Source organism: Carica papaya, chromosome 4, assembly GCF_054855325.1.
Source record: "Carica papaya isolate Zhongbai chromosome 4, ASM5485532v1, whole genome shotgun sequence".
In the NCBI taxonomy this organism is placed as follows: domain Eukaryota; kingdom Viridiplantae; phylum Streptophyta; class Magnoliopsida; order Brassicales; family Caricaceae; genus Carica; species Carica papaya.
This window is the reverse complement of record NC_142312.1, coordinates 22,944,400-22,970,760: the sequence shown is the minus strand read 5'-3', so window position 1 is coordinate 22,970,760 and position 26,361 is coordinate 22,944,400. Positions and strand designations below refer to the sequence as shown.

Below are 26,361 nucleotides of genomic sequence, written 5' to 3'. Positions count from 1 at the left end.
ATTTATTTTTTTAATTTTTAATCAAATTAATTTTTAAACATTTAAATTTTTTTGACTTAATATTTATTATTAATAGAAGTTAGTACTGTTGTTATTTATGATAACATATATGAAATTTAGTAATACGTGATATTTTTTTATTAATTTAAATATTAATTAAATATTAAATTAAATTTTATGTATATCATTTGATATGACAATAAAAAAATGAAGATATAGACCAATTTAGAACAATCCACAAATTAAAAAAAAAAACATTGTTTACCGGAGCTTTAAAAAGAAGCTAATTGCTAGCAAAATCATGTCTCCCTATTTTTACCACCACTTTTCGGTGGAGGTGGAGGCCGCGGCGGAGGAGTGTATTACCCTACACCACCCCCTCCTGTCCCACACTTCCTTTTCTACTATTAGAACCCTCCTATGGCTTACACGTTTTCTGTTTCTATTCGTTGTTTTTCTCTGTTTGTTTCACCGGAAAAAGAAGAAGAAAGGGGAAGATATGGAAATAATACGGGAGATTAAGAGATCTGGGAATTTGGAGGCGAGGCAAGGAGAGGAATCGAGAGTTAGTGTTTGATGTTTGAAGAAGAAACAATAAATGCACTCCGTCTCATGGACAGAGGTTGGCCATCTGTTTCTCTGACTAAATTTACTTGAAGTAATTATCTCTTATATCTTTCTCTGGTCTCTAATTCTAATGATGTAGCTGAAGAAGAATATTGATAATATTAACAATCTATAATTTATTGACAATTTGTATGTAATTTGAATCAATAAATATTTAATCAGACATAATTAATTATTTTTTTTTTTGGGGGTTCAATAGTTCATGAAATTTTATTATCCAAATGTAGATAGGTCTAAACAGGTCTACATCCATATTTTTTTAATACCATATGACATATGACGTGCATTCAACTACTACTTGGACTAATGAAATTGAAAATTTTTTAAAAGCGTAAAGACTAGTTTAACTGAAAATTGATACAGAGACTAATTTGAACAAAAGCAAATAGTACTGGGACCAGATCATTATTTTAGCGATTAATAAAGGGTATTAATCATTATTTTCTTAATAACCAATTATTTCCATTTCTTTATAAAGTTAAACCAAATGAAATATGGCAATAATCATTTCATTTCTTCATCTTCTTTAATTTTTAGTTATCCAAACAAGGGAAACATTTTTCCTTTCATTTCCCTTAAGAGCCACTCCTTTTCTCATCTTCTCTTGTCTCTATGAAAAAATATATTGGTTCTATTTACAGTGAGAGTTATGTGTCTCATGATCAAGAGCGTTTGATTTTTTGCTTATGAGTTTTTTAACTACATTGTTGGGATTAACAACTGGCTTTAATTTGATACAAGTTTATATCTTTTTGGAAATTAGTTGTGATATATTTTTATTTATTAATAGGTTTTTGATTCACATGGCTTGTTGCAGCAAATGTTTATCAAAAAGCTGTTGTAACTAACGGTGTTCATTCTTTCACTAATTTTTACCTGAACATAATGTTAAAAATCGAATACTTATATATCTTATGATCATGGGTATTTGAGAATTTGTACTTATATGATTTTTTTTTTCAGTAATTCAATATTGGGATTAGTTACTAGTTCAAATCCGACACAAGTCTAGAGTTTTGGGAATTAGTTGGAATATGTTCTTACTTATTTTGGTTTACACGACCTATTTGTCAAAAAGCCTTTGTAACCAATTATGCCCATTCTTTTACCAAATCTTTTATCTCAAAATTTCTTTTACCAAAATTTACGTGAACATAGTGTTGGAAATCACATAGTTATATGTCTCATGATCAAGAGAATTTGAAATGTTTTACTTATATGAGTTTTTTTCAATATTTTAATGTTGGAATTAGTTACTAGTTCTAATTTAATAGAAGTTTATTTTTTTCAAGGAATTAGTTGGAATATATTTTTATTTATTAATAAGTTTTTGGTTCCTACAATCTATTGAAACAAATGCTTGCCCAAAGGCCTTTGTAACTAATCATGTTCATTCTTTCACCAATTTTTAATTGAACATATATTAAAGATCGAGTAGTTATACATCTCATGATCAAGGGTATTTGAATTTTTTTCCTCATAGTTTTTCAATACTTAAATGTTGAGATTGGTTACTATTTTTAATTTGATACAAGTTTGTATATTTTGGGAGTTAGTTGGAATTTATTAATAGGCTTTTGTTTCATAGAACCTATTGCATCAAATGCTTGCCAAAAAGCTTTTGCACTAATTTTGTTCTTTCACCAATTTTTACCTAAACATAATGTTAAATATCGAGTACTTATATGTCTCATGATCAAAGGTCTTTGAGATCTTTTGCTTATATCAGCTTTTTCAGTACTTCAATGTTGAGAAACTAGTTGCTAGTTCTAATTTGATACTTTATATTTTTTTGGGAATTTTTGGAGTATGTTCTTGTTCATTAATAGTTTTTGGTTCACACAACCTATTTAAGCAAATGCTTGTCAGAAGGTCTTTGTAACTAATCATGTATATTCATTCACTAATTTTACCTAAACATAATGTTAAAGGTCAAGTAGTTTCATGTCTCATGATCAAGAGTATTTGAGATTTTTTTAATCTTATATGAGTTTTTGCAATACTTCAATGTTGGGATTAGTTATTGGTTCTACATTTTTTTTTGCAATTAGTCAGAAATTATTCTTATTTATTGACAGGTTTTTGGTTCTCACAACGTATTTCATCAAATGCTTGTCAATAAGCCTTTTGTAACTGACATGTTCATTTTTTCACCAAGTTTTACCTTTACATAGTGAGTAGTTATATTGACCTTCTATTCATCCTTCCTGCACTTTACTACGTAGAATTACAATCCGGAATCATCTATGAAGCTGTGACTGTTTTATGACTCATGTTCTCTTCCTACTAGAAGTTGCAATCTATAAATGGCTAGAACACTAGCTATGGATAAACTTGTCTCCATATGTAATCTAGTTAAATTTTCATGTCTAGATAGTCCACAAGGAGATTATTGTAAATTAACCTTCTATTCACCCTTATGTTTAGTTTTTTCGTCTCAGAAATGAGAAAGGATTATTTTATTCTTTGGATCTTGTTGAGAAAATTTTTGTCTATTATGGGTGCATGTGAAATGGGAGGGTGGTGGTCTTGCTAATCGTATATGAAGCTGACTGCTTTTTGACTCTTGTTCTCTTCCTACTACAAGTTGCAATCTATAATTGGCTAGAATAGTTTCACTAGCCACAGTGGGTAAACTTGTCTCCATCTGTAATCTTGTTAAATTTTCATATCTAGATAGTTCACTAGGAGATTATAGCAATTTGGGTCCTTATGCTTAATTTTTTCATATCAGAAATGAGAAAGGATTATTTTATGCTTTGGATCTTGGTGGAACAAATTTTCGTATATTACGGGTGCATTTGAAAGGGGAGGGTGGTGGTCTTGCTGCTCAGGAATTTACTGAGGTATCCATCCCTCCCAACTTGATGGTTGGGACCTCAGATGTAAGTGTTTGTGCTCTCAAAATTACTTTCAACTTTGAATTAGACTAGTTTATGCATAACTTCTTTCATAAGTTTCAAAAATTCTTGTGATTTCAGGAACTTTTTGGCTATATTGTCGAAGAAGTTCTTAAGTTTGTTGCTCAAGAAGGTGAAGATTTTCATCCAGCTGTGGGTAGGAAGAGGGAGCTGGGTTTTACCTTTTCATTCCCTGTGATGCAGACATCCATTGCTTCTGGGACTCTCATTAGGTGGACGAAAGGCTTCAATGTAGAAGATACAGTCAGTTCTAATTTCTCAGCCTTTCTTTTAGTCTAATACAGTGTCATTTTTTGAATTTGCATGAAGTGAAAGTAATGCTTTGATTGAAACATTATTCATTTTCAAATCTTTAGTTGAATTTATTCATCTGCTTTTACTTGAATGTTGTCATGTTTGCCTTTTTTTTGGTTGGTTTTAACCAATTCATGCAATGAAAATTTAATTACTGTTTCATATTTCATAATGTCGTGCATGATGTTTGAGATGGAGTTAATCATTTTCCTCATAGTAGGCTACTCTTGTTTTTATGATTGATCTTGTTGTATCACATTTTTCTGTTTATGTTTTTAATTATACATGGGTCTACAAACGTCAAGTAATCAAAAGAATTAGGTGGTTCAAATGGCCAGGTTGGTTCCTTTTTTGGGCAAGCCTATAGCTGTTACGCACATCGAAAGAAGAAGATGGCTGGGGCAAGAGATTTAGGATCTGATTTGATCTATCTGCTTTGTTCTATTTTGTTTAGATTAAGTTTAGTACGAAGGGTAGGGTAGGGTAAGGGACGGGTAAGGTCCCTTACCCTATCCTAACCACTGTTTGAGGGAGAAATTTTTAATGCATAGGGCAAAACACTATAAATTATGGTGAGTGGATTATTCATCCTGGAGAAGTAGGACTACGGGTAGTATTGTTCACCTTGTGAGAGAATTTGACCCACTTATCATTTCTATGATGCAATTTCATTGGAAAAACAAGCACCTCAAAGTTAAGTGGTCTGAGTATGAGATAAGATTCCTTGGTAGGAAGCAACATCATCACTAATTAAGGTAGTTGATTACAGCACAAACTCTCTTGTCAAAAGTAAAATTTGTCTCAATCTTACACAATCCACGGCTAAATCATACTACAGGGGAACTATCTTTACCAACCACACTTCCAATACCACTCTTGAGTAATCACAATAACTATCTAAACAGGTTTCAAAAAATATTTGAGAGTGATTTTATTAATCACATAAACATGCTATTTATAACCTTACAAGGCATTAGGTTATAGACCTGAACGATTAAAAGAGTGATGATATATACAAATATATGACAAATTAAATAGTATATTCTATATGAGAATATCTATCCTTTTACCTATCCCAAGCTATGTAGGGGCTAACATAGAGGTTAGACTTCAAGCGATTAAACCGTACAGAAGAAAGTTCCTTGATGAAAGTGTCGGCCAATTGATATTGATTGACAATATACCGTGTTACTAACTGTCATATCTGTACCTTTTCTTGAACAAAGTAAAATGTCCAGTTCAATATGCTTAGAACAAGCATGATTGACCTGATAAGAAGTCATATAAGCAGTGCTAACATTGTCACAGAATAAGGTAGGAGGTTCAGGTGAAGTAAAATGAAACTTCTGGAGCATGTTTTATAACTAGGATATGTGAACAACTATAGTGGCAACAACACGATATTCAATTTCAACACTGAAATGAGAAACCCTGACCTACTTTTGGAACATCAAGAGATCAAATTGGTGTAAAAAAATGCAGTACTCTGTGATAGACCTAGGGGGTGTCAGGGAATCCTGCCCATTTGCATCCAAGTATCATACTAAACATGTAGGGAAATCAAAGTACAGTCAGAGGTCCTCATATATAGTATCTCATATGTACTATATGCTTTACAACATGAAATAGGTCCTCATGAGGTTCATGCATGTATTGGCAAGCTTGATTGATAGCAAATGAGATCTCGAAGTGAGTTAGAGCAAGAAATTACAAAGTTCCAAGAGTGCTGCAATATGAAGTAACATTTAAAAGCAAGAAACTAGAGCCTTTATCAATGTGACCAAAGGTTTCGATAGGAGTAGCTAGGGGCTTATAGTCCTCAATACCATGTAGATTAAATAAATCTATAGCATATTTCTTTTGTCAAGAAAGAAATCCTCCTTATTGTGAGAAACTTGGGCATCCTGATCTTCTTTCCAAGGTGTCCAAGTCCATCTTCTTGAAAGTCTATGTGTGTAACTTGTTGGGCCTCTTGGGAACTTGAATTTGGGCCGACATCCATGTTTTTCTCGCTCGTGGGTGTAGCTTTCGTCTCTGCAGGAATCTCACTCTCGCGGGTTTCTTCACGGCCTCTGTTTCCGCGGGCTGCTTGTTTGTGCGCTTGCTTGCTGGTTGCATGTCCTGCGTCCTGGGATTCGTCCATGTGGCTATGCTTGCGGGAAGGGTCTCAGGTGCTCGGGAAGTCCTCTCAACTGCCTTGTCTCACATCAGCAAGTAAATCCTTCTCATATTAAAAAGCCCCTAGTTATTCTTGTAGCGACCCTTGTGATATAAGGAATTGACTAGTTCTTTGCATAAGTACAGTACCAATCCTTACTCAACAAGCGTCTGCCTCAAGGATAAATGGCTTGGAAAAATCCGGCAGCCTCAACATTGGTGCACTAGACATTGTTTCCTTTAATATTTCTAAATTCTTCATTGCTTCTTTTGTTTATTTGAACCCATCTTTTCTCAGCATGTTTGTCAAAGGTTTACTAATTGTTCAATAGTTGTGAATGAACTTTTTATAATAATCAGTGAGCTCTAAAATCCCCCAGAGACCCTTAATGATAGTTAGAAGAGGGCATGCTAGCATTACTTTGATTTTTCCAAGGTATATCTTAACCTCTTGTTTAGAGATGAGATGCCCTAAGTACTCAATTTCCTTTTGAGCAAAGCAGAACTTGGATTATTTGGCAAACAATATTTGTTGCATGAGTAGGGTTGTCACCAATCCCAGGTACTTTTTGTGCTGATCCGGGTAAGTACTGTGCACCAGAATGTCATCATAGAAAACCAATACAAATTTTCTCAAGTAATTTCCAATAGTTGGTTCATGAGAGATTGAAAGGTGGCAAGAGCATTGGTCAAACCAAATGGCATAACTTTGAACTCATAGTAATGAGTTCAAAATGTCGTATTGTAGATGTCTTCCTCCTTCATTCATATAACTTGACCTTAAATCGATTTTTGAGAAGACTGCAGCCCCACGGAGTTCATCTAGGAGACCATCTATGATAGGATTGGAAATTTATCCTTGATCCTGATCTTGTTGAGTTCCTTATAATTCACAAAAATCTTCAAGATTCCTCAAAGACATCACTGAATACTTGTAAAACTTACTCTATTTGTTGGCCATCCTCTTGCAAAATTCTTCGACTCTAGGTTGAGTCAGATTCTATAGATCATGGACAGTAAACTGTCCCGGTACTATGGTTGCCTCCAACGTTCATCATCTTATTGAATTTTTCTTCAGACAAATTGGTCAACTTATCTGGAATCTTTACTCCATTTAGTGTTATCAGTTTCTCCTCCATCTGGAAACTCAACTTGGGTTCAGCAAAATAAAAAACTATGAGGTTGTATAATCTCATCCAATCCACCACCAAGATCATATCACAGCTCTCCAACTGAATGACTCTGAAATTGTAGCAAAATACATGGTTTTGCATCTTCCATTGGACTCCCATAAATTCTCCTTTACTAGCCTCCTTTGGACCATTCGCCACTACCACCGTGAGGGGTCTGTGGTGCACTACTTCATTTTGTGATCATAACACCATAGAGGATTCTAAAAATTAAATGTGAACTACCACTGTTTAAGAGAGTCATGATGAGTTTTTTGTTGAGTAGTCCTCGGATTCATTTTGTAATACTTTATTTTGTAATAATTCAAGGAATAATAAGAGAGTTTTTTTATCTCCATTTATTAAGAGATGAATCAGTCGTTTTTGGCTTCTTTAGTCTCCAGTGATGTAGTCTTGCAATTCTTGAGCCTGAATAATAGCCGAAAAGATCCCAACCAAGCCAGGTAATTTGTTCCATTCAAGTTAATTAGACTAATTTGGGGAGAAGGATCATCACTGAATAACCAAATTATTCAACCATCACCTTGTTCATCAGTGGCTATTGCCTTGTCCTCCTTAGACATGTCCCAATTATAAGATTACAAACTAGAAAAGAAATATGGAGGCACTGGCGGTGTTTTGCAATTTATAAGCCTAGGGGATTCTGCTAAAAGAAACTAGGGATCTTGCTCTAATTCCATGGAGATTTTTAGGTATCAGAACAATTGCTCAAGAAGGTTGCAGTCGGCCTATACCTATGAGACTATATGTAAATTCATAATGCTGTACAAGGATTTATACAAATAGCTCTACATATATAACCTTTTCCTTGTCAACTCTAATTAATACCAAAGATTACATTTATAAATTTTACAACTGAGCTAATTTACAGCTGCCAATATAACTCCTAAAATTTGGTCATTTTGCGACTTTCAAAAAGTTCCTTTCATTTTTTCTTTTGTGTTTATGTAGGTGGGTGCTTCTATATAAGTGGGTGGTTACTCATTTGCCTTGTAACTGATGATGCAAATTCTTTGGGATGAGAATGAAAGCCAAGCAGAAAGTTATCGTGACAGTTACAGTTTCTTACTAAAACCTCTGGGGTGTTGGTTCTCTTTGATAAGCCCCTGTTCATTGTCATAATAGGTAAGAAAGGTAGAGAGGCTTCTAAGTTCGCTAATTGTCTCCTGACTGTTCTGTATATAGCCATATCTAGATCTCTAACTCAGGACAATAACAATATAACCATAGCATCCTTTTTTTTTAAAAAAAAATAATAATAGAGCAGGACTAGAGTTTTCAACTTTTGCTGTCAAATATAATTTATTACTGTAATTTACATTTTTTGGATTTGTTTAGTTTTTACAAGGTGGTATTTATTTGGGTTATGTGTGCTTATTAAGCTGCATTATATTCTCGTGTACAAATTACGCGACAGCATACCATGCCTGAACATTTGACTTTGAGTTAATGTGCAGAGCTTTTCTCTATGCCTTTATCTGTCATCCTTGAAATTAAGCAATTTGTTAGATATTCTTTCATTTACTTATATTTCCAGCAAAGATGAGTCTCATTTCTTAGGAACAACTTATGCATAAGAAAGAGCTCGTATCTGAGATGAGTTTGTTAAAAAGAAATAATTCTGTTACAAATTAAGACTTACCCATTATATATCGAGAGCATAGCTGCATTCCATTTTAAACCATGCTTAAAATCTTTAGGATGTGTTATAATTGATAAAGATGGCTGCATCCGTGCTTCTCACTTCTAGGTTTTCTTTCCTGCTTCTCTTAATTTCTCAATTTATAGGTTGGCCAAGATGTGGTAGTAAAATTGAATGCAGCCATGGAAAGGAAAGGCCTTGATATGTATGTATCAGCTCTGGTATGTTCTAGCTCTTTAGGTTATTGCTATTATTATCTCACGATTTCACAATTTTACGATAATGTGTGCAATCAACGCCAGGTAAATGACACAGTTGGAACATTAGCCGGAGGTAGGTATACCAATAAGGATGTTGTTGCTTCAGTCATCTTAGGTACTGGAACAAATGCAGCATATGTGGAGTGTGTGCAAGCAATACCAAAATGGCATGGTCCACTACCTAAATCTGGAGAGATGGTTAGCTGTGTGTACATATATATTATTCATTATCTAGCAATTAACTATTGGAAAGGATTATTGTTTGAGTTGAACCAATTGTAAATTGTGAAATGAATCTTGGAGTTACTGAGAATGTGTTATTACAGGTTGTCAACACGGAGTGGGGTAACTTTCAGACGTCGCATCTTCCACTAACAGAGTATGATCATGCTCTGGATGCAGAGAGTATAAACCCTGGTGAACAGGTCAATTCACAAGTTATATTTCTTTTATGTCTAGTCTTTCTTTGCATTTGGGCGGATAATCATAAGTTTGCTCCTTTGAATTTTTTGGTTGGTTCTCACAGATTTTTGAGAAGATAATATCTGGTATGTATTTGGGAGAAATTGTTCGCAGAGTTCTTTGCAGATTGGCTGAAGAAGCTTCATTTTTTGGAGGAAGCGTTCCACCAAAACTTAAAGTGCCATTCATATTGCAGTAATTTTCCTTGATACAGTTAGCTGCTAGTTTTTCCTGACAAGATCTGTTTGCATGATTTCACTTGCTGTTATTACCTGCACTCCATAGTTCAAAGTGATTATCGGTGTTTGGTTGTTCTAGATGTCCCAACCTCTCAATATTGTCCAACTAGGGCACTATGTTCCTAGGCTTGCTGAAAACTCTCTTGCTAAGAAGGTCCTTTCATAGGAAAGTTACAACTGTGATTCCTGAGTTGGACATGGAAGCTGCAGAAGATAGATCAAATGTCTGGGAACTGTTTATGGAGTTGCAGTCTTTCTGGCTGATAAATGTTTTATTGCATTTTATATTGATGCAATATCCTTAAGGAGTAAATTCTTCAATTGTAGCTGTGAAGAACCCATCGAAAGGATGTTGAAACTGCAGTTTATGCAGTTAGATGGCTTTCTTAACACATCTCCAGGTTTCTCTTAGGATTTGGCAAGATAATTCTTTTGGGATCCAATGATGGATGGAGAGTTGGAAAGGGGATTTTGATGGAGGACTGTCCCAAGTACTGAAAAACATTAAACTCACTTATACTTACAAGAGTAAAAGTACAATATCAGTACCTTGGTTGTACTTTCTTGTTTTATTTTCTTTCTTTTGAGGTGGCACCTTAAGTTCTGTTGATAGGATGAGGTGAAATCTCACCCACTAGTGGTAGAATGATATAGCATATTATTTTCTACTAGTCATTTAAGTGCTAGAGTTTGCTTGGGCACAAGTAGGTGGCAACCATAAGTTGCCAACTTGCACCCTTTCATGAGTTCAAAGATGGTGGTAGGAGGTGGTAAAGTTCTGAATTTGGCATTTTCCAACCTCTGCCACCTCTTATTGAACAAAAAGATAATGGCAATCTCAAGTGGTACTTATCTAGGTTGCCAAGCTTGCTTTTGGCTTTTTGAACCCCCTTTCTTTTTCTACATAAAACATTTTATGTGGTGCAAATAATATCTAATATTGGAATAGAGTTGAAGCATTTATTGTTTAATTTTTGGTCTCTCTCCTTTCAACCATTTTTTTTCTTTTCTTCCTCTTTTCATTCTCTTTTCTATCTCACCTTTCTCCTTTCTCTCTTCTTAAAGGGATAAATATATTACATGCTCATGTCTTGTAATATTATAAATAACACATATGTTTGATGAATAAAATCACCTTCAATATATTTGGTACTATCAAGTTTTTGAGCTAAATCTTTTTGCCCTTGATAAGCTTTCAATTAAATAGGAATAGTTTTCATTTACATCTCTAAAAATATGTTATTTCTAGCTGAAATAGTGCTCTAAGAAAGAAAAGCAATTTACACTATAATTCCAAAAATATGTACAGCTATTACATTTCTACAATATACATGGAAAGTATAAACTCTCTAAGGAGCTATCCACCTTGCTAACATCCCCCTTCAAATTAATGTTGATCAATCAAGAAGCATCAATTTGCCTACAAAAAATTGATGACGTTGTCTGGTCATGGATTTTGTAAGCACATCAATTATTTGGAGATTACAAGAAACATGTGGAAGAGAAATTACACTAGTATCCTTGGCTTCTTATATTGAATGATAATACACTTCGATATATTTGGTACACTCATGAGAAACATGATTGGTAGCGATCTGATTAGCACTTGTACTGTCTGCATAAAAAGGAGTAGGATTGGATTGAGGAAACCCAAGTTTGGCAAGTAGCCCACAAAATCGAACAATCTCTGAGCAAGCTGTAGACATGGCTCGATATTCAGATTCAGTGGAAGATTTTGAAACGTGATCTTATTTCTTATTCTTCAAAAATATCAAAGAATCTCTAAGAAATGTATAGTAGCTAGTGACAGAACGACGAGTATCAGGATATCCATTTTAATTGGCATCACTAAATGCAATAAAACATATTGGAGAATCGGCCGAAAAGAATAAGCCATGATCAGGCGAGCCTATAAGATACCGAATGATGTGACGAACAACAGCCAAGTGCATATGACGTGGAGCTTGTAAAAAATTAATTGACTTGTTGAACTATAAATGAGATATCTGGTCGTGTAATAGTAAGATAATTCAAGCTTTCAACCAATTTCATAATGTAGTAGGATCAGGAAGAGGATCCTCTTCCTCACGATGATACTTTACATTCATCTCCAATGGAGTATCAACTGAAGAATAATTTTGAAGGCCAGCCAAAACAATCAGATCTTGAGTGCACTGGTGTTGATGTAAGAACACACCAGAAGAATTAAAATGAACCTCTAATATTAAAAAATATGTAAGAGAATCAAGTTCTTTCATACGAAAAGAATCCTTATGATGTTGTGAGAGACTAATTCAATAAAGAATTAGTTTTTGTGATAATAATGTCATCTACATATACAAGAAAAAAACACAACCTCTAGCTATTTTGCGAAGTGTAAGAATTAGGGAAAGGAATACTAAATATTTTCTTATATTTTATTGAAATAAAAGTAGGAATATATATACATGTAGACGGATTCATATATAGTAAACAACATAAATTACTCTAATAATTTTCTTCCTAGTTAAACTTACATAGTTGGAAATATAATCATACTATTATGTTAGGAAATATTCTATAATATTGTAACACTCCCTCTCAAACTGAAGTATAAATATTAATCATGCGTAATTTGTTTCGAAGGTACTCAATCCGTGTTTTATTCAGAGACTTTGTGAATATATCACCAAGTTGTTCTCCTGTCTTCACATAACCAATAGATATAAAGTTTTCTTGAATCTTTTTCTGGATGAAGTGAATCAATCTCGATATGTTTGGTTGTCTTATAATACACAAGATTTGAGTCAATATGAAGGACAGCCTGATTATCGCACCAAAGTTTTGTAGGAGATATGGGATTCAAACCAACTTCTTCTAAAAGATAATATATCCATAAGACTTCAAATGTGTACTGGGTCATAGTTCTATATTTAGACTCTGCACTTGAGATAGATACAACTGTTTACTTTTTATTTTTCCATGATACGAGATTCCCACCAACAAAAACATAATAGTCCGTAGTAGATCTCCTATCAATTTTCGATCCAGCCCAATCAGTATCTGTAAAACATTCAGTGTGAGTATGTCCGTGATTTCTAAACATTACACCGAGTCCCGATGTACTTTTTAAGTAATACAGAATCTATTCCAGAACCTTCCAATGTTTAACTGTAAGTGTAGACATAAATTGACTTATAATACTGACAAGATATACAATATCTGAACGAGTCACAGTGAGAGAATTAAATTTCCCAACAAGTCGCCTGTACTTTTCTGGATTATCAAGGAGATCACCATCATCTTTTGTAAGATGTACATTTAGTACCATGGAATAGGCGTATTGCATGGCTTAACTCCCAGTTTTCCTGTTTTTGCAAGTAGATCAAGTACATATTTCCTCTGAGATAAAAAAATCCCTTTCTTACTTTTTGTTACTTCAACCCGCAATAAATAGTTTAGTTGTCCAAAATTTTTGGTATTGAACTTGGTATGCAAGAATAACTTGAGAGATGATATTCCTGTATAGTCATCTCCTGTAATCACAGTATCATCAACATAAATAAGAAAAAGTATAATACCAGTTGTTGATTGTGTATAAAAGACTGAATGATCATATTTGCTCATCCTCAATCCGAATTCACATACTACTTCACTAAACTTGCTAAACCACGTACGGGGACTCTACTTCAGACCATATAAAGATTTATTCAGATGACAAATTTTTTCGTACTCCCTCTGAGTAACAAATTCAGGTGGTTGCTACATATACACTTCTTCTAAGAGATCACCATGAAGAAATGCATTTTTAATGTTTAGCTGGTGTAAGGACCAGTTTCTGGAGGCTGGAATAGATATGAATAAATGGACAGAAGTAAGTTTTGCCATTGAAGAGAATATATCAGAATAGTCCACCCCCCTAAGTTTGAGCATAATATTTTCCTATCAATCGAGTTTTAAGTCCTGTCATAGAGCCATCTAGATTCACTTTGACTGCAAATACCCATTTGTTCTCCACAGCCTTTTCTCCTTTGGGAAAATTTACCAGATCGCAGGTATGATTATCATCAAGAGTATTTATCTCATCAAACATGATATTACGGCAACTAGGGTGATTCAGAGCATTCTTAACTGCCTTGGGTATGGAAGTAGAATCTATAGAATTAATTAAAAAGCTAGACGAATGAGACAAATGATCATATGAAATGAAGTTAACAATAGGATAAGGAAAGTGAGGAATGGTGCATTGACGTGTACTTTTACGAAAAATGATGAAAAGATCAAGATCATGGGTGGAAGGATCACATGACGAAAAAGCTGGTGCATGACATGTATCATTACTCTGTTTTCCTCTGGAATAAACATGAATAGTGGGTGGTTGTTCTTAAGTTTGAGGCATACCATCATCAATTTATTCAGAAGACACATTAGAAGAAATACCATTATTTGGTTGCTCTATGGAGGTATTGTTCTGAAATCTATAAATGAGCTACTCGTTGTCCTTCACCTGATCTGTAGAACTGGATTATGAGGAGAAAAATGGTATACTCTATAAAAAGATTACATCTGTTGACACTAGATATTTATTGAGATTTGAAGAGTAAAACCAATATCCCTTTTGTAGGTGAAAATATTCCAAAAAGACACTTCAAGACTTTGGGATCCAACTTAATAATATTTGGTCAAACATCTCGAACATAACAAGTACTACCAAATATCCGTGGCTGTATCGGAAACAATATCTTATTTGGAAAAAGAATATTATAAGGAATATCACCTTCAAATACTGCAGACGGTAGACGATTAATCAGGAAACAGACAGTGGATACAACATCAGCCCATAACTGCTTAGGGACTTTTATCTGAAACAAGAGGGCTCGAGAAATCTCAAGTTAATACTTATTTTTTCTCTCAGCAACCCCATTTTGAGATGGTGTATTAACACAAAAAGACTGATGAAGAATCCCATGCTGAGTCATATAATTCTGAAATGGGTCTGACATATATTTTTTAGCATTATCACTTCTTATCACATGCACAAAAACATTAAATTAAGTTTTGATTTCCGCATGAAAAGCACAAAAATGAGCAAACATTTTAGAACGATTTTTCATAAAGTATATTCAAATCATTCGAGAAAAATCGTCAATAAAAGTAACAAAATAATTAAACTCTGTTTTAGATATAACAGTACATGGACCCCAAATATCATAGTGAATTAATTCAAAAGCAGACTTAACTCGTTTATTAATTTTTGGACTTGACGAGTTACGATGATATTTTGCAAACTGACATGACTCACAATTTAATAAAGATATATCATAAAACTGAGAACACATTCTTCAACACAGTGAGAGATGGATGCTCCAACTGACAATATGTTTCAAATGGAGAGACAATACTAGAGTAGACAATTGATCGAGGCACCCAATTATTAAGAATTAGAGACCTTCTGATACATTTCCTTTACTAATAATCTGCTTTATCATAAGATCTTGAAAAAGACAATGAAAAAAAATACAACAATTAAGATATTTGGTAAGTCTACTTACAAAAATCAAATTAAAAATAAGTTTGGGTAGACTTAAAACAGAGGTCAGGATAATGGCGGGAGTTGGTTTTATAGTCCTAGAACTCTTAATACTATAGGTTGACCCATCAGCAATAGTTATAGAAGATGGTGCTCTGTGTGATCAAAAGCTAGAGAAAATATTAAAGTTACTTATCATGTGATCTATAGCACCAGAATCAATCACCCATTTGTTTGATGAGGAGATAAGACATTTTTTACTTGATTCAGCAGACATAGTGGCTGGTGTGCGGTCTTTCAAAGATTCTTAAAACTGAGAGAATCTTGCATACTCATCAGTTGAAACCACAATAGTTTTCTTAAAAGATGAGCTAGCAGTAGCAATATTCATAGTTTGTGTTCTCTAATTTCAATTCTGTAATTTCTTGCAGCGCCGCTTCGTATGTCCTTACTTATGACAGTAATAACAAACAATATTATTTGAATCATTATATCGACTATCCATTGTTCTGTTTCCTCCCCTTTTATTATTTTTTCCTCCTCTAACAATAAGAATATTAGTATGTTGATTAGGTGTAATAGTCTCTGTGTGTAACACTCTACTGAAAACTTCCTGAATAGATGTGATTTCAGAACCAAATAGGATTTGAGATTTAACAGTCTTAAATTCATATGGAAGATCAACCAAGCAACTGATTATGGTCGTCTGTTCTCTCTGTGTTTGTTGTACCTAGATATCAGCACTGAACGATGGAAGTGCATTACTCTCCTCATATGTCTTTTTAAATTTCATGAACTAGGCCGTGAGAGATTTGACCTCCTTTTCAGCACGATAGAAAACTTTACAAACATCATACATGTCGGACACATTTTCTTTGCCTGAATACAGAAACTTTAAATAATTTATCAGTTCTTTAACAAACTCACAATGATTAATTAAGTCAATTACCTCACTATTAATGAAATTTCTGATTTATAGAAACAATCGTGCATCATCTCTTAGGTAGATTTATCTAGTTTCATTAGTGGGAGGGTCTGGAGTCAAGCGATCATCTTTATCAATATTGCGTAAATAAACTCTAATAGTTTTGCTCTATTTTAAATAATTTATGCCATCTAATTTATGTTCAGTGATTTTTTTACATGACTGAGATTATCTCACTCACTGAAAACTTGTTATCACTCATTCTCCAGCAATACACTCTTCTGGCAAACCTGACGCACACAGCCTTACTCCACCAGACAAACTACCGTTTCGGCTTCTCCTGCATACACCACCATGATGGCTGCACTCTGAACTAGCTGGAGATCGCTGATCGACTTCCTCCGACGCTGGGAATGGGTTGTTTAACCCTTCTTTTGGCCTGATGAAATTTGACTCCTAAAACTGTGACCCTAACCCTAACTCTAATACCATGTAAGAATTAGAGAAAGGAATATTGAATATTTTCTTATGTTTTATTGAAACAAAAGTAAGGATATATATACATATAAACGGATTCATATATGGTAAACAACATAAATTATTTTAATAATTTTATTTCTAATTTAGCTTACATGTTTGGAAATATAATCATACTATTATGTTAAAAAATATTCTATAATATTCTAACACGAAGAAACAAAGATAAGTCGTTTACTCTGCACGAAAGAAAATTAGAGTAAAATAGTCCAAAACTTGTCAAACCAAGCTCTGAGAGCCTGTTTCAAGCTATATGAATATTTTTTCAATTTACACACATCTAATGTAGGTATAAAAAATAAACTAGTTGAAAGTGTTATATAGATATCTTCTTTGAGATCACTATGGACGAAAACATTTTTTATATCCATCTGATGAAGTGGCCAGCCTTGGGAAGTAGCAATGGCAATAATAGTTTGCACAGTTGTCATTTTTGTTACAGGTGCAAAAGTTTCCTCATGGTCCACTCTATACTCTTGTTTGTCTCCAAGAGCAACTAAGCGAGCTTTAAATTGGTTTAGAGTTCTATCTGAATGAAGCTTAATTGAATAAACTCATTTACATCCAATCGGTCGACCAGATGGAGGACAAGATACATTGTCCCAAGTGTGATTCTCTCGGTGAGCTTGGAGTTCCTCCTTCATTGCTTTCTGCCAACACTCATGCATGACAGTTTGTGAGTAACATGATGGAATAAGAATAGATGACAAAGTGGAAGAATAACTATACCAATTAAGAGGACGACATACTTTGGTAGATCAACAAAGGATAGGCTCTGGAGGGACAGCCTCAGAAGAAATAGTAAATACAGGTTGAAGAGCAGTCTTAGGTAACAGAGCAATCTCAGAAAAGAGAAAATCGGTTGACATGGTTGATAGACACATTCAGGTTTAAAGCACTCAAAACATTGTGAGTTCTCAAGGGTGAAAAGTAACAATTCTAACGAGTGATGACTACAGATGGGTAGAAAAGAAATATTAATTCTTAAAGAACATAATATTTCTAGATATACAAAATTTGTTAGATATAGGATCATAACAAACAAAACTTTTTTGAAAAGTACTGTATCCCATAAAAACACATTTAGTAGATTGAACAGAAAGTTTATAACACTCATGGGAAGGCAAATGTACAAAACAAACACAATCGAATGTATGTAAATTGTAGTAGTTAGGCTGTTTATCATAAAGATGATAGTAAGGGGAGTCAAGTTTTAACATCTGATATGACAATCTATTAATTAAATAAATGACTATGGACAAAGTTTCAACTCAATATTTTGATGGAACACACGCCTTAATTAGCAAAGTACAATTTACACCTAAACGATGTCGATTCTTGCGCTTAGCAACCTTGTTTTGCTGTGGTGTATATAAACATGATCTTTACGAAATAATTATCTTCTCAAATAAAAAAAAATTATGAAATGCATGAGACATATACTTTTCACCATAATTAGATCTTTAGACTTTAATACATTAGAAAATTGAGTCTCAATATAAGATAAAAAAAATCTTGAAAACAGATAGCACTTCATATTTAACACAAAGAAAATACACTCAAATAAACAGGTTATGATCTATAAATGTCACAAATTACTTGTACTTATTATGAATAACATCAAAATATTTTGCAGCTCGCCTACCAATAGAAAGAAAAGGAAGTGTTTTAATCTTGCCTAATTTACATGTAGAATAATCAAAAGCAATATTCGAACAAGAATTTTTATTGTCCAACAAACTAAAATTCAGAAAATGAGATAAAATATTGGAGTTCGGATGTTCTAAATGTTTATGACATATTTCACTTTTATTGTCAATAATGATATAAGTAAAAGATAAGACAGGAGAAATGAAAAAATGAATAGGAAATAATCTCCCGACTTTAGGCCCCTTTGCGGTGGTCATCCCTGACACCTAATACTGCACGAGACAGTCACTCCGAGAAAAATGCACATCATAATTGTTACTAATTGACCAACTGAAATAAGACTAGTAGACAACCTTGATGCTATAAAAATATTCTTGAAAACTTGATTTATATCCCCAATTTCAGTAATTGGTAAGTACTACCATTAACAATCTCAATTTATGATGAACTATGATACTTACAAACATTTTTAAGTATATGAGATGAGTTGACCATGTAATTTGAAGCAGCAGAATCGACAAGACAAAATTGAGATATAGTATCATTACCTTGTAGACTCAAGGTTGAAAAAGTTAAAAAAATTATTTGTTGTATCATTTCAGAAGTAAGTACAACTAGTGCAGATATTGATGGAGTTGTTATAGGACTTATAGATACAGGTGATGCAGCAAATTGATTATTGATACTTGTTGAAGATTTCCCTATTGAAGGAAAACTGTTTAAGGCAAATTGAAAAGCATTGACTTTGCGATTTTGAGGATGTGTGGGACATTTTTTCACAATTGGTAGCAATATGACCATGTTCTTTGCAACTATAACATTGTATTATGCTCATATCTTTGGTTTTTCTTTTTCCTTGCACTGCAAAAGCAAGATTGACAGTATTCTCTTGCTGAAAAGTGGTTTGGCTTAAAAGATGTTCTTCACGAAGCAATTCTCCAAAGCAAAGATCCAAGGAAGGAGAAGGAACACGATTCATAAAGTTTGAGCGAATATTTTCAAAATCGGGGCGCAATTACACCAAGAATTGATCTCACTTACTCTGCTTATGAACTTTTTGAATTATAGATAGAGATGCATTAGGTATGTCAGCATAAACAATATCAGTAAATTCAGTTTATAAATTTTGAAATAAAAAAAAAATAATCTTGAATGGAGACTTCCTTGAGAGTAATTAATAATATCATGCTCCAACTGAAAACGTTTTGCACTGTTATTTTGATTGTACACCTTTTTGAGATAATCACATATGACTTTTGCATTCTTATATATCTTGAGATTAAGTACAATAAGAGAATCAACTGATCGTAAAATCCTAGTCATCACCCTAGCATTTTTTACATTCCACTGAAGTTATTTTTCAAAATCTGTAGGAGCTGGATCACTTCCATCTATAGGACCTTATAATTCTTTTCTGTCACAAATAGTTGAAACTGAAATTCTCAGATAAAATAATTTTTTCGGTAAATTGAACGTAATTTTTTTAGAAGTCATTTTTTTTTAAAAACGAAAGGAAACTAAAAAATAACAAAGATTCTAAGACAAAGATCACAAGTTATCTAAATTATTAAAGCACTCAGAAGAAAAACAAAATTGAAAATATAAAAAAACTTGGAGAAAAACACAGATTTTGATATCATATCACGTTTTTTAGCTGAATTTTTTACCCTTGATAAACTTTTCATTAAATAGGAATAATTTTGATTTATATCCCCAAAAATCTACTATTCCTAGCTGAAATATTGTTATAAGAAAGAAAAATAATTTATACCATAATTACATAAATATGTACAACTATTACATTTCTAAAATATACATGAAAAGTATGAACTCTCTAACGAGCTGTCCACCTTGCTAATAGGTACTTGTTCATTTTCCTCCCCTAATCTTTTCTATTTCCCCCTTATCTTGCTAAAAGGTGTTGTCTATAACTTTATTTACTAGTATTTGTATCCTAATCACTGGCGTCCTACATTAAGTAATATCAGAGCATACTTATTTGGGAAAATAACACCATTCAAGATTATTGGAACAAGCTAGGCCTCTAGTTTGAGTTGAAAGCCAAGACAAACAACCCAAAAGCCTTAACCCTTCTTCAGTTGTTTTTTCTATGAGGTAAGAGTCTATGCATTAGCAACTTGATTGATATTTTGTGCGAACAAGTATTTGAGTTAATTTGCATAATCTCCTAATAACTTGCTGTCTCGACAAAAAGAAAATAGTAACCATTTGTTTAAATTCTATTGTTTGTATTGTCTAAACCCTTTATATTAGCTTATGTCATTGCTTGCTCTATCTTGCATTTTATACCTTATTTCATCTTTGCATCTAGCATATCAATAAGAAAAACCATTCTTAACATTAATAATCACATATCTTTCTGATGTGAGATTTGAGTATCACAATCTCTACTACTTGAATCCTTGACGTCTTCATTAAAACCATATATCACATCATTGCAAATTACAATACAAAGGCCCTATATGATTCATGGTAGTACTAACCCGGAGTCATCGAGTTAACATGTATTCCGATATCAGTTGTAAGATCCTGCATCCAAATATCTCTAACCTAATAATGATACCACCGATTCTTAAAAGTTCAAACTTAGGTTATTAGTAGTATGTGACTCGAGCCCTTATATGGAGCTTAACAATTACATATTTTTCTGATATAGGATTAAAGTACTGCAATTTTTACCACTTAAATCCTCGATGTCTTCATCAGTTGTACATCATGGTCATAAATTACAACTTAAAGACCCATAAAGTCTAAGATCGTATTATTTTAAAGTCACCAAGTTGACATGTGTTCTGATACTATTTATGACGTTTCGGGTTAAAACACTACTGGTCCAAACAATCTTTTATATCCAAACCACTGACGCTAAAATATTCAAGTTTAGATTGTTGGCGGTATATGATTTTATCCTTACATAGAGTTCAACAACTATTATCTTTATAATGTGGGATTGGAGTATCATAAATAGTATACTCAATATAGAGGTGATCACTTCTCCTCTTATTAGTTTCTAGTTAGATGGAGAGATAATCCAAGATCAAACATTATTTTGATCTCTGGGGATGAGTCCAAAGCAATAGATCCCAGATTTTGAGAGTGGTTGCTTGGTGTCAACAACCTAGATAATTTGGAGCAAGGTGGGGGACAAAAAAATTAAGTTTTTAGATTGAATGGAAAATGCTCATTGCTGGAAAAATCTTAGTTCGAGGCTGATAGTTGGGGAGTCTGTTTGATGACAAGATTGATATGAGATTTCCAGCAAGAACCTATATGATGTAACAGAGCAGTGGAGGCTGAAATTGGATGGTCTGGAATTTTATCAGCAATTCCTCTTCAAAATAGCTCTCTAGATATCCCATTTTTGGCTAAATAATTTTATGATGTTATTTTTTCCTGCAATGGCAACAAGGTGCTCAAAGCGGATGGATTCTCTAAGGTATTCTTACAACAAAATTCGGGTGTAAATAAGGAGCAGGCCATGAATTCTTCAATGAATTCCATGTAAATGGTAAGCCTCAATTCGGGGGTGTAAATATGGCTTTCTTACAGCAAAACTGGGTCTAAATAAGGAGCACACCACGGATTCTTCACTGAATTCCGTGTGAATGGTAAGCCGCAATTCCTCTTTTCTCGTCTTAATTCCCAATGTGAAAGGGTCAGTTAGCTTTTGTGACTTTAGATCTATTAGGTTGTTCAGGAGTATCTACTTGTTGATTGCTAAAGTATTGGAAAAGAATGAGTAATGTCATTAATTCCATGGTAGGAGAGGCTCAACAAGCATCTGTTGTGGCTGGGTAGATTTTGGACGTCCTTGTGGCAAATAAACCGTACAAATGGGTCCCTTTTGGGATTGTTGTTAGAGTTGATGAGTTAATGAAAGCTGTTGACTGCAAGAATGCATCTTTCGATTAAAATTTAGGCATCTCTCTTGGTGTTAAAATGAGGAAAGTTTGATATTGGACTTTGTTATTCGTAAGGAGGAAAAAAAGAATTCTTCTCATTAAAGAAGCACCTTGTCCAGGAGGGATATCTCCCCTTATAAAATCTACTCATTCTAACTCCCTAAAGAATAACCTTGACCACTTTTTTGCCCATTAAAAAGCATTGGATGTAATGAAGATGATATTTATTATTGGAATATAATTGAAGAATTTCTTTTTATCTAAATTCTGGTTTCTTTCCTTTTTCTCCAACATTTCTTTTCCTTTCTTCTTCCCCCACCTTTTCTCTTTTACCCTTCTAATCTCTTCATCTTTTTCTTTTTTCTTTAATCGTAGACTTACTAAAATTTTTCTATCCATTACCTAACTTACTAGTTATTGGGGCGGGGGGGTGGGGGAAGGGTTTCCATACTTGTCACTATGACTTCTCATTAATTTCACCAATTGAAGTCCTTCAAATTTTGTTATGGTTATGATCAATGATTGGTAGCTTTCAAAGAAATTGTGGTCAATGCAATTCCATAATTTGTTTAACCACTAAACTACCATAATAATGACAGGATGTTAATCTTGAAACGGATGTTTTCTAGCTTTCCTATGTTTCCTCCAAATAGTGTCTAAAAGAGGCATATGCCCTCTTGCTGATTCATTTATGTATTTGCACAATGCATGCATGTTTGCAGGCATCCTTTTTCTTGGACAATCTAGAAGGAATATATGAACTGTTAATTTAGTATTTTTAATGGATGTGTTTAGCATTTTTAATGGAGGTGCCTTATGATTTTGTGCCTTGTATGTGCCCTCCTTTGTGTCAATTGCCTAGCAAAATGAAATCTTCGTCATCATGAAGGCAATCTTGAAAAGATCGAATTTTTCTACCAGGTAGACTTAATATGGCTTTAGTCATCTCATAATATGTTAGTGTGGTACATCTTGGTTATCACTGGCAAATTGGAATCTTTTTCTTGGTTGTTATGTGCTGTAGTCACTAACTTGTCGAATTTCATGTGCTGCACTGCACTTTTATTACAGTTAGGTAGCATTATAGTGCCTGTTACTAATTGTCACCAAGATGTCTGATCTGTACATACTACATATTTCTGAAGGATAATGGAGATGAAGGGAAAATTTAATATTCCATTAACTACCATGGGCTAAACTTTCTCTCAGAAAAAGAAGAAAAAAAGCATGAGCTCAACTCAACCTTTTCCTCTAGCACTGAAAATTTATTTTTATCCATTTAAATTTTGTTCCTGTCTCTTCAACTTGAATTGGTGGAAGTATAAAATGTTGATACCTGCTCAATAATGATACTGTTAAATCTTCTGTGTAGGACACCGGACATGTCAGTGATGCACCATGATATGTCTCCTGATCTTAAACTTGTGGGAAATAAACTGAAAGATGTTCTAGATGTACGTTTTAGTCTTTTAGACTTTCTCTTTATATGTCACATGCACACCCAACCACCTGTATATAGACTAGATGTTTTATATTTCTCCCAGCAGTCAATTTATTATTTACTTTACGAATAATTCTTCTCCTAGACTTCCACTTTCGCCAAATTATCTCTGAATGAACTTCTATCATTCTACTATTGACCTCTTGGTCTTGCATTCAATTACGTGGGCTGATTTCCTGCCTTCCATGGATCCCTCTTTATCATTGGTGCTTGAAACTTGATTTAGAGAAGTATCTTTGAGTTCTTATGAGAAGATGCTGAACTAAACTGATCTTATATGTCAATTAATTGATCAACTGCTGTGAGTGAAGGAAGATAACATGCATCTTACACAAGCATGTGGAAACTGATTCCCATTCTCATCAATTATTTATGAAAGGACAAAATACCACTAATGAGATATGATGATAATTGTAGTTATAATCTTTATCGTGCTGCTGCACTATCATATTGTGTATTACACTATTTTCCATGTTTCAGATATCTAATTCCTCCCTGAAGGTGAGAAAAGTTGTCATAGAGGTCTGCAACATTGTGGCCACACGTGGAGCACGGCTTGCGGCTGCTGGACTCTTCGGCATCCTAAAGAAGATAGGAAGAGACACGGTCAAGACGGGGGAGCAACAAAGATCAGTGATAGCCATGGATGGTGGATTATTTGAACATTACACTGAATTTAGGAAGAGCTTGGAGAATACTCTATGTGAATTACTTGGTTCAGAAGTATCCGAGCACATTGTAATTGAGCACGCCAATGATGGCTCAGGCATTGGAGCTGCTCTTCTCGCTGCTTCCCACAGCAAGTATTGTCAAGCTGACGAATCTTGAAAAGAATAAAGCCGTTTTGCAATATTTTTTCCATCTTTCTTACCAAGTTTTGGAACCCATCCACAATTTTGAAATTAATAAGGGCTTATGCTGTTTGGGTTGCTAGCAGCTTCAACCAGAATTCTAATCCCATTTTTTTTCTTTTCCACCAGTGATTACAAATTCCTGTGATTTATACTAAATAAGAAAATGGTAAACGGAGCATTTTGTATTAGCCCCATTGTGGATTACTATCCTTGCTGTGGAATCTGATTGTACTTGGCGGGTTCTTTGTTCCTTTGTCTTTGGATATGGGGCTCATGGCTTCAGAACCAGCTTAAGATAGTGTAACAAATTTCCCGATTGTAGTTGATAGGTTTACATTGCTGAAAGAATAAAGGATGTACCAGGTTGTCTTCACTAAAGTTTGTGGTAGTTGCAGACGAATGGAGCTTAAACAAATTAATCTTTTATGGATTTCATGGCAACCCCCATCATTGTAAAGTGGAATGTATGTCAAGGTGGCATTACCATAAAGAGGAAAACCTTGGTCAATAATGAAATTTGTAATGATGTAAACTTCTTCCAGTGTGATAGTGAAGTTGGTCGTGATTAAACTAGTATTTGCAAATTGGGATATGAACGTTTTAGAGGAAACCATAGAAAAGTATCTATATGTATATCAATATCGCTTGTAGCACTCTGTTTCATGTCACAAACAAAAAGAACAACCCACTTCTCTCTCTGCATCAAAAGCACAAGGAAAGGTCTTAAACGAAAAATAAAAAAGAAAAAAGAGAGAAACTGTCGACCTCTGATTCAATCATATATCCTTCCTTTTGTTCTTTTCTCTCTTGTAAGGATTCAAATCAGTTCCCAAGAGCTAAATTTCCTGAAAAGTCTGTTTAGAAAATAAATTTGCCAATGTACATATAATCATACAAAAAAAAAAAAATACACAAGATTTGTTAAGGATATTTTTACTTCCAAGTTAATAGAGGGAAAAGAGAGAAGTAAAAAAATAATAACAATAATTTTGATTGTCTTCGTTCGAAACTTAATAATTCGGAGGAAAGGGAGAATGGAGTCCTGGAGCATCAATTAGATAGCATATCGTACACGTATAAACTATGTATATAAAGTATACATACTGCATATAGAATTTGTACATGTAATGTCTGTACAGTGTATTATACACGCTATATATGTAATGAGTATACATCGCCCTATATACAGTGTATATATATTGCATATGCGGTGTGTTTATTCAGTGTATATATGTTTTGCAAAAGAGTAGATAAATAATTTTTCAACTCACCAAACATCACATATTCATTCTTTTGTAAAACTAGAATGAGCAATATGAATAAATAAATCAAGAGAAAATTTATAAATAATACTCATAAAACACTAGAATTTATGACATATCGGATTTTTGACTCATTGTATCTACTCCAATTTAAGAAATCTAATCATTACAAAATATTTTTTTCACAAAGAAACATAATAAATTCACTGAGATTTTGTCCAACTTATTCATTACAGTCGAACCAACATATTAATAAGTTTTTACTCTTATTAAATCAAGTATTATAGATTTATCACCGTCAATTCCTAATACACTCATAAAAGGACAAAATTTATATTTTCGGTGAAATTTAAATTTATAATCTTCAAGTATAATGCAAAGATTTTAATGAAATAAATTAAATTTAAA

General features: G+C 33.6%; 1 protein-coding gene across 3 annotated transcripts; it reads left to right on the top strand.

Moving 5' to 3' along the window:
- Window positions 1-261: 261 nt before the first annotated feature.
- LOC110818450 (hexokinase-1-like) lies at window positions 262-25,261 on the top strand. 3 transcript variants are annotated; one of them, XM_088218181.1, is made up of 10 exons: window positions 262-622; window positions 3,215-3,258; window positions 3,362-3,512; window positions 3,609-3,791; window positions 8,978-9,052; window positions 9,134-9,289; window positions 9,418-9,516; window positions 9,618-9,748; window positions 23,709-23,790; window positions 24,318-25,261. In XM_088218181.1, exons 3-10 carry the CDS (start codon window positions 3,495-3,497, stop codon window positions 24,663-24,665), a joined length of 1,092 nt encoding a protein of 363 aa, XP_088074307.1. In that variant the 5' UTR covers window positions 262-622; window positions 3,215-3,258; window positions 3,362-3,494; the 3' UTR covers window positions 24,666-25,261. The 3 variants fall into 3 exon arrangements, with proteins under 3 accessions (XP_088074307.1, XP_088074306.1, XP_088074308.1); XM_088218180.1 differs by lacking the exon at window positions 3,215-3,258; XM_088218182.1 differs by lacking the exons at window positions 3,215-3,258; window positions 9,134-9,289.
- The last annotated feature ends 1,100 nt before the right edge of the window (window positions 25,262-26,361 follow it).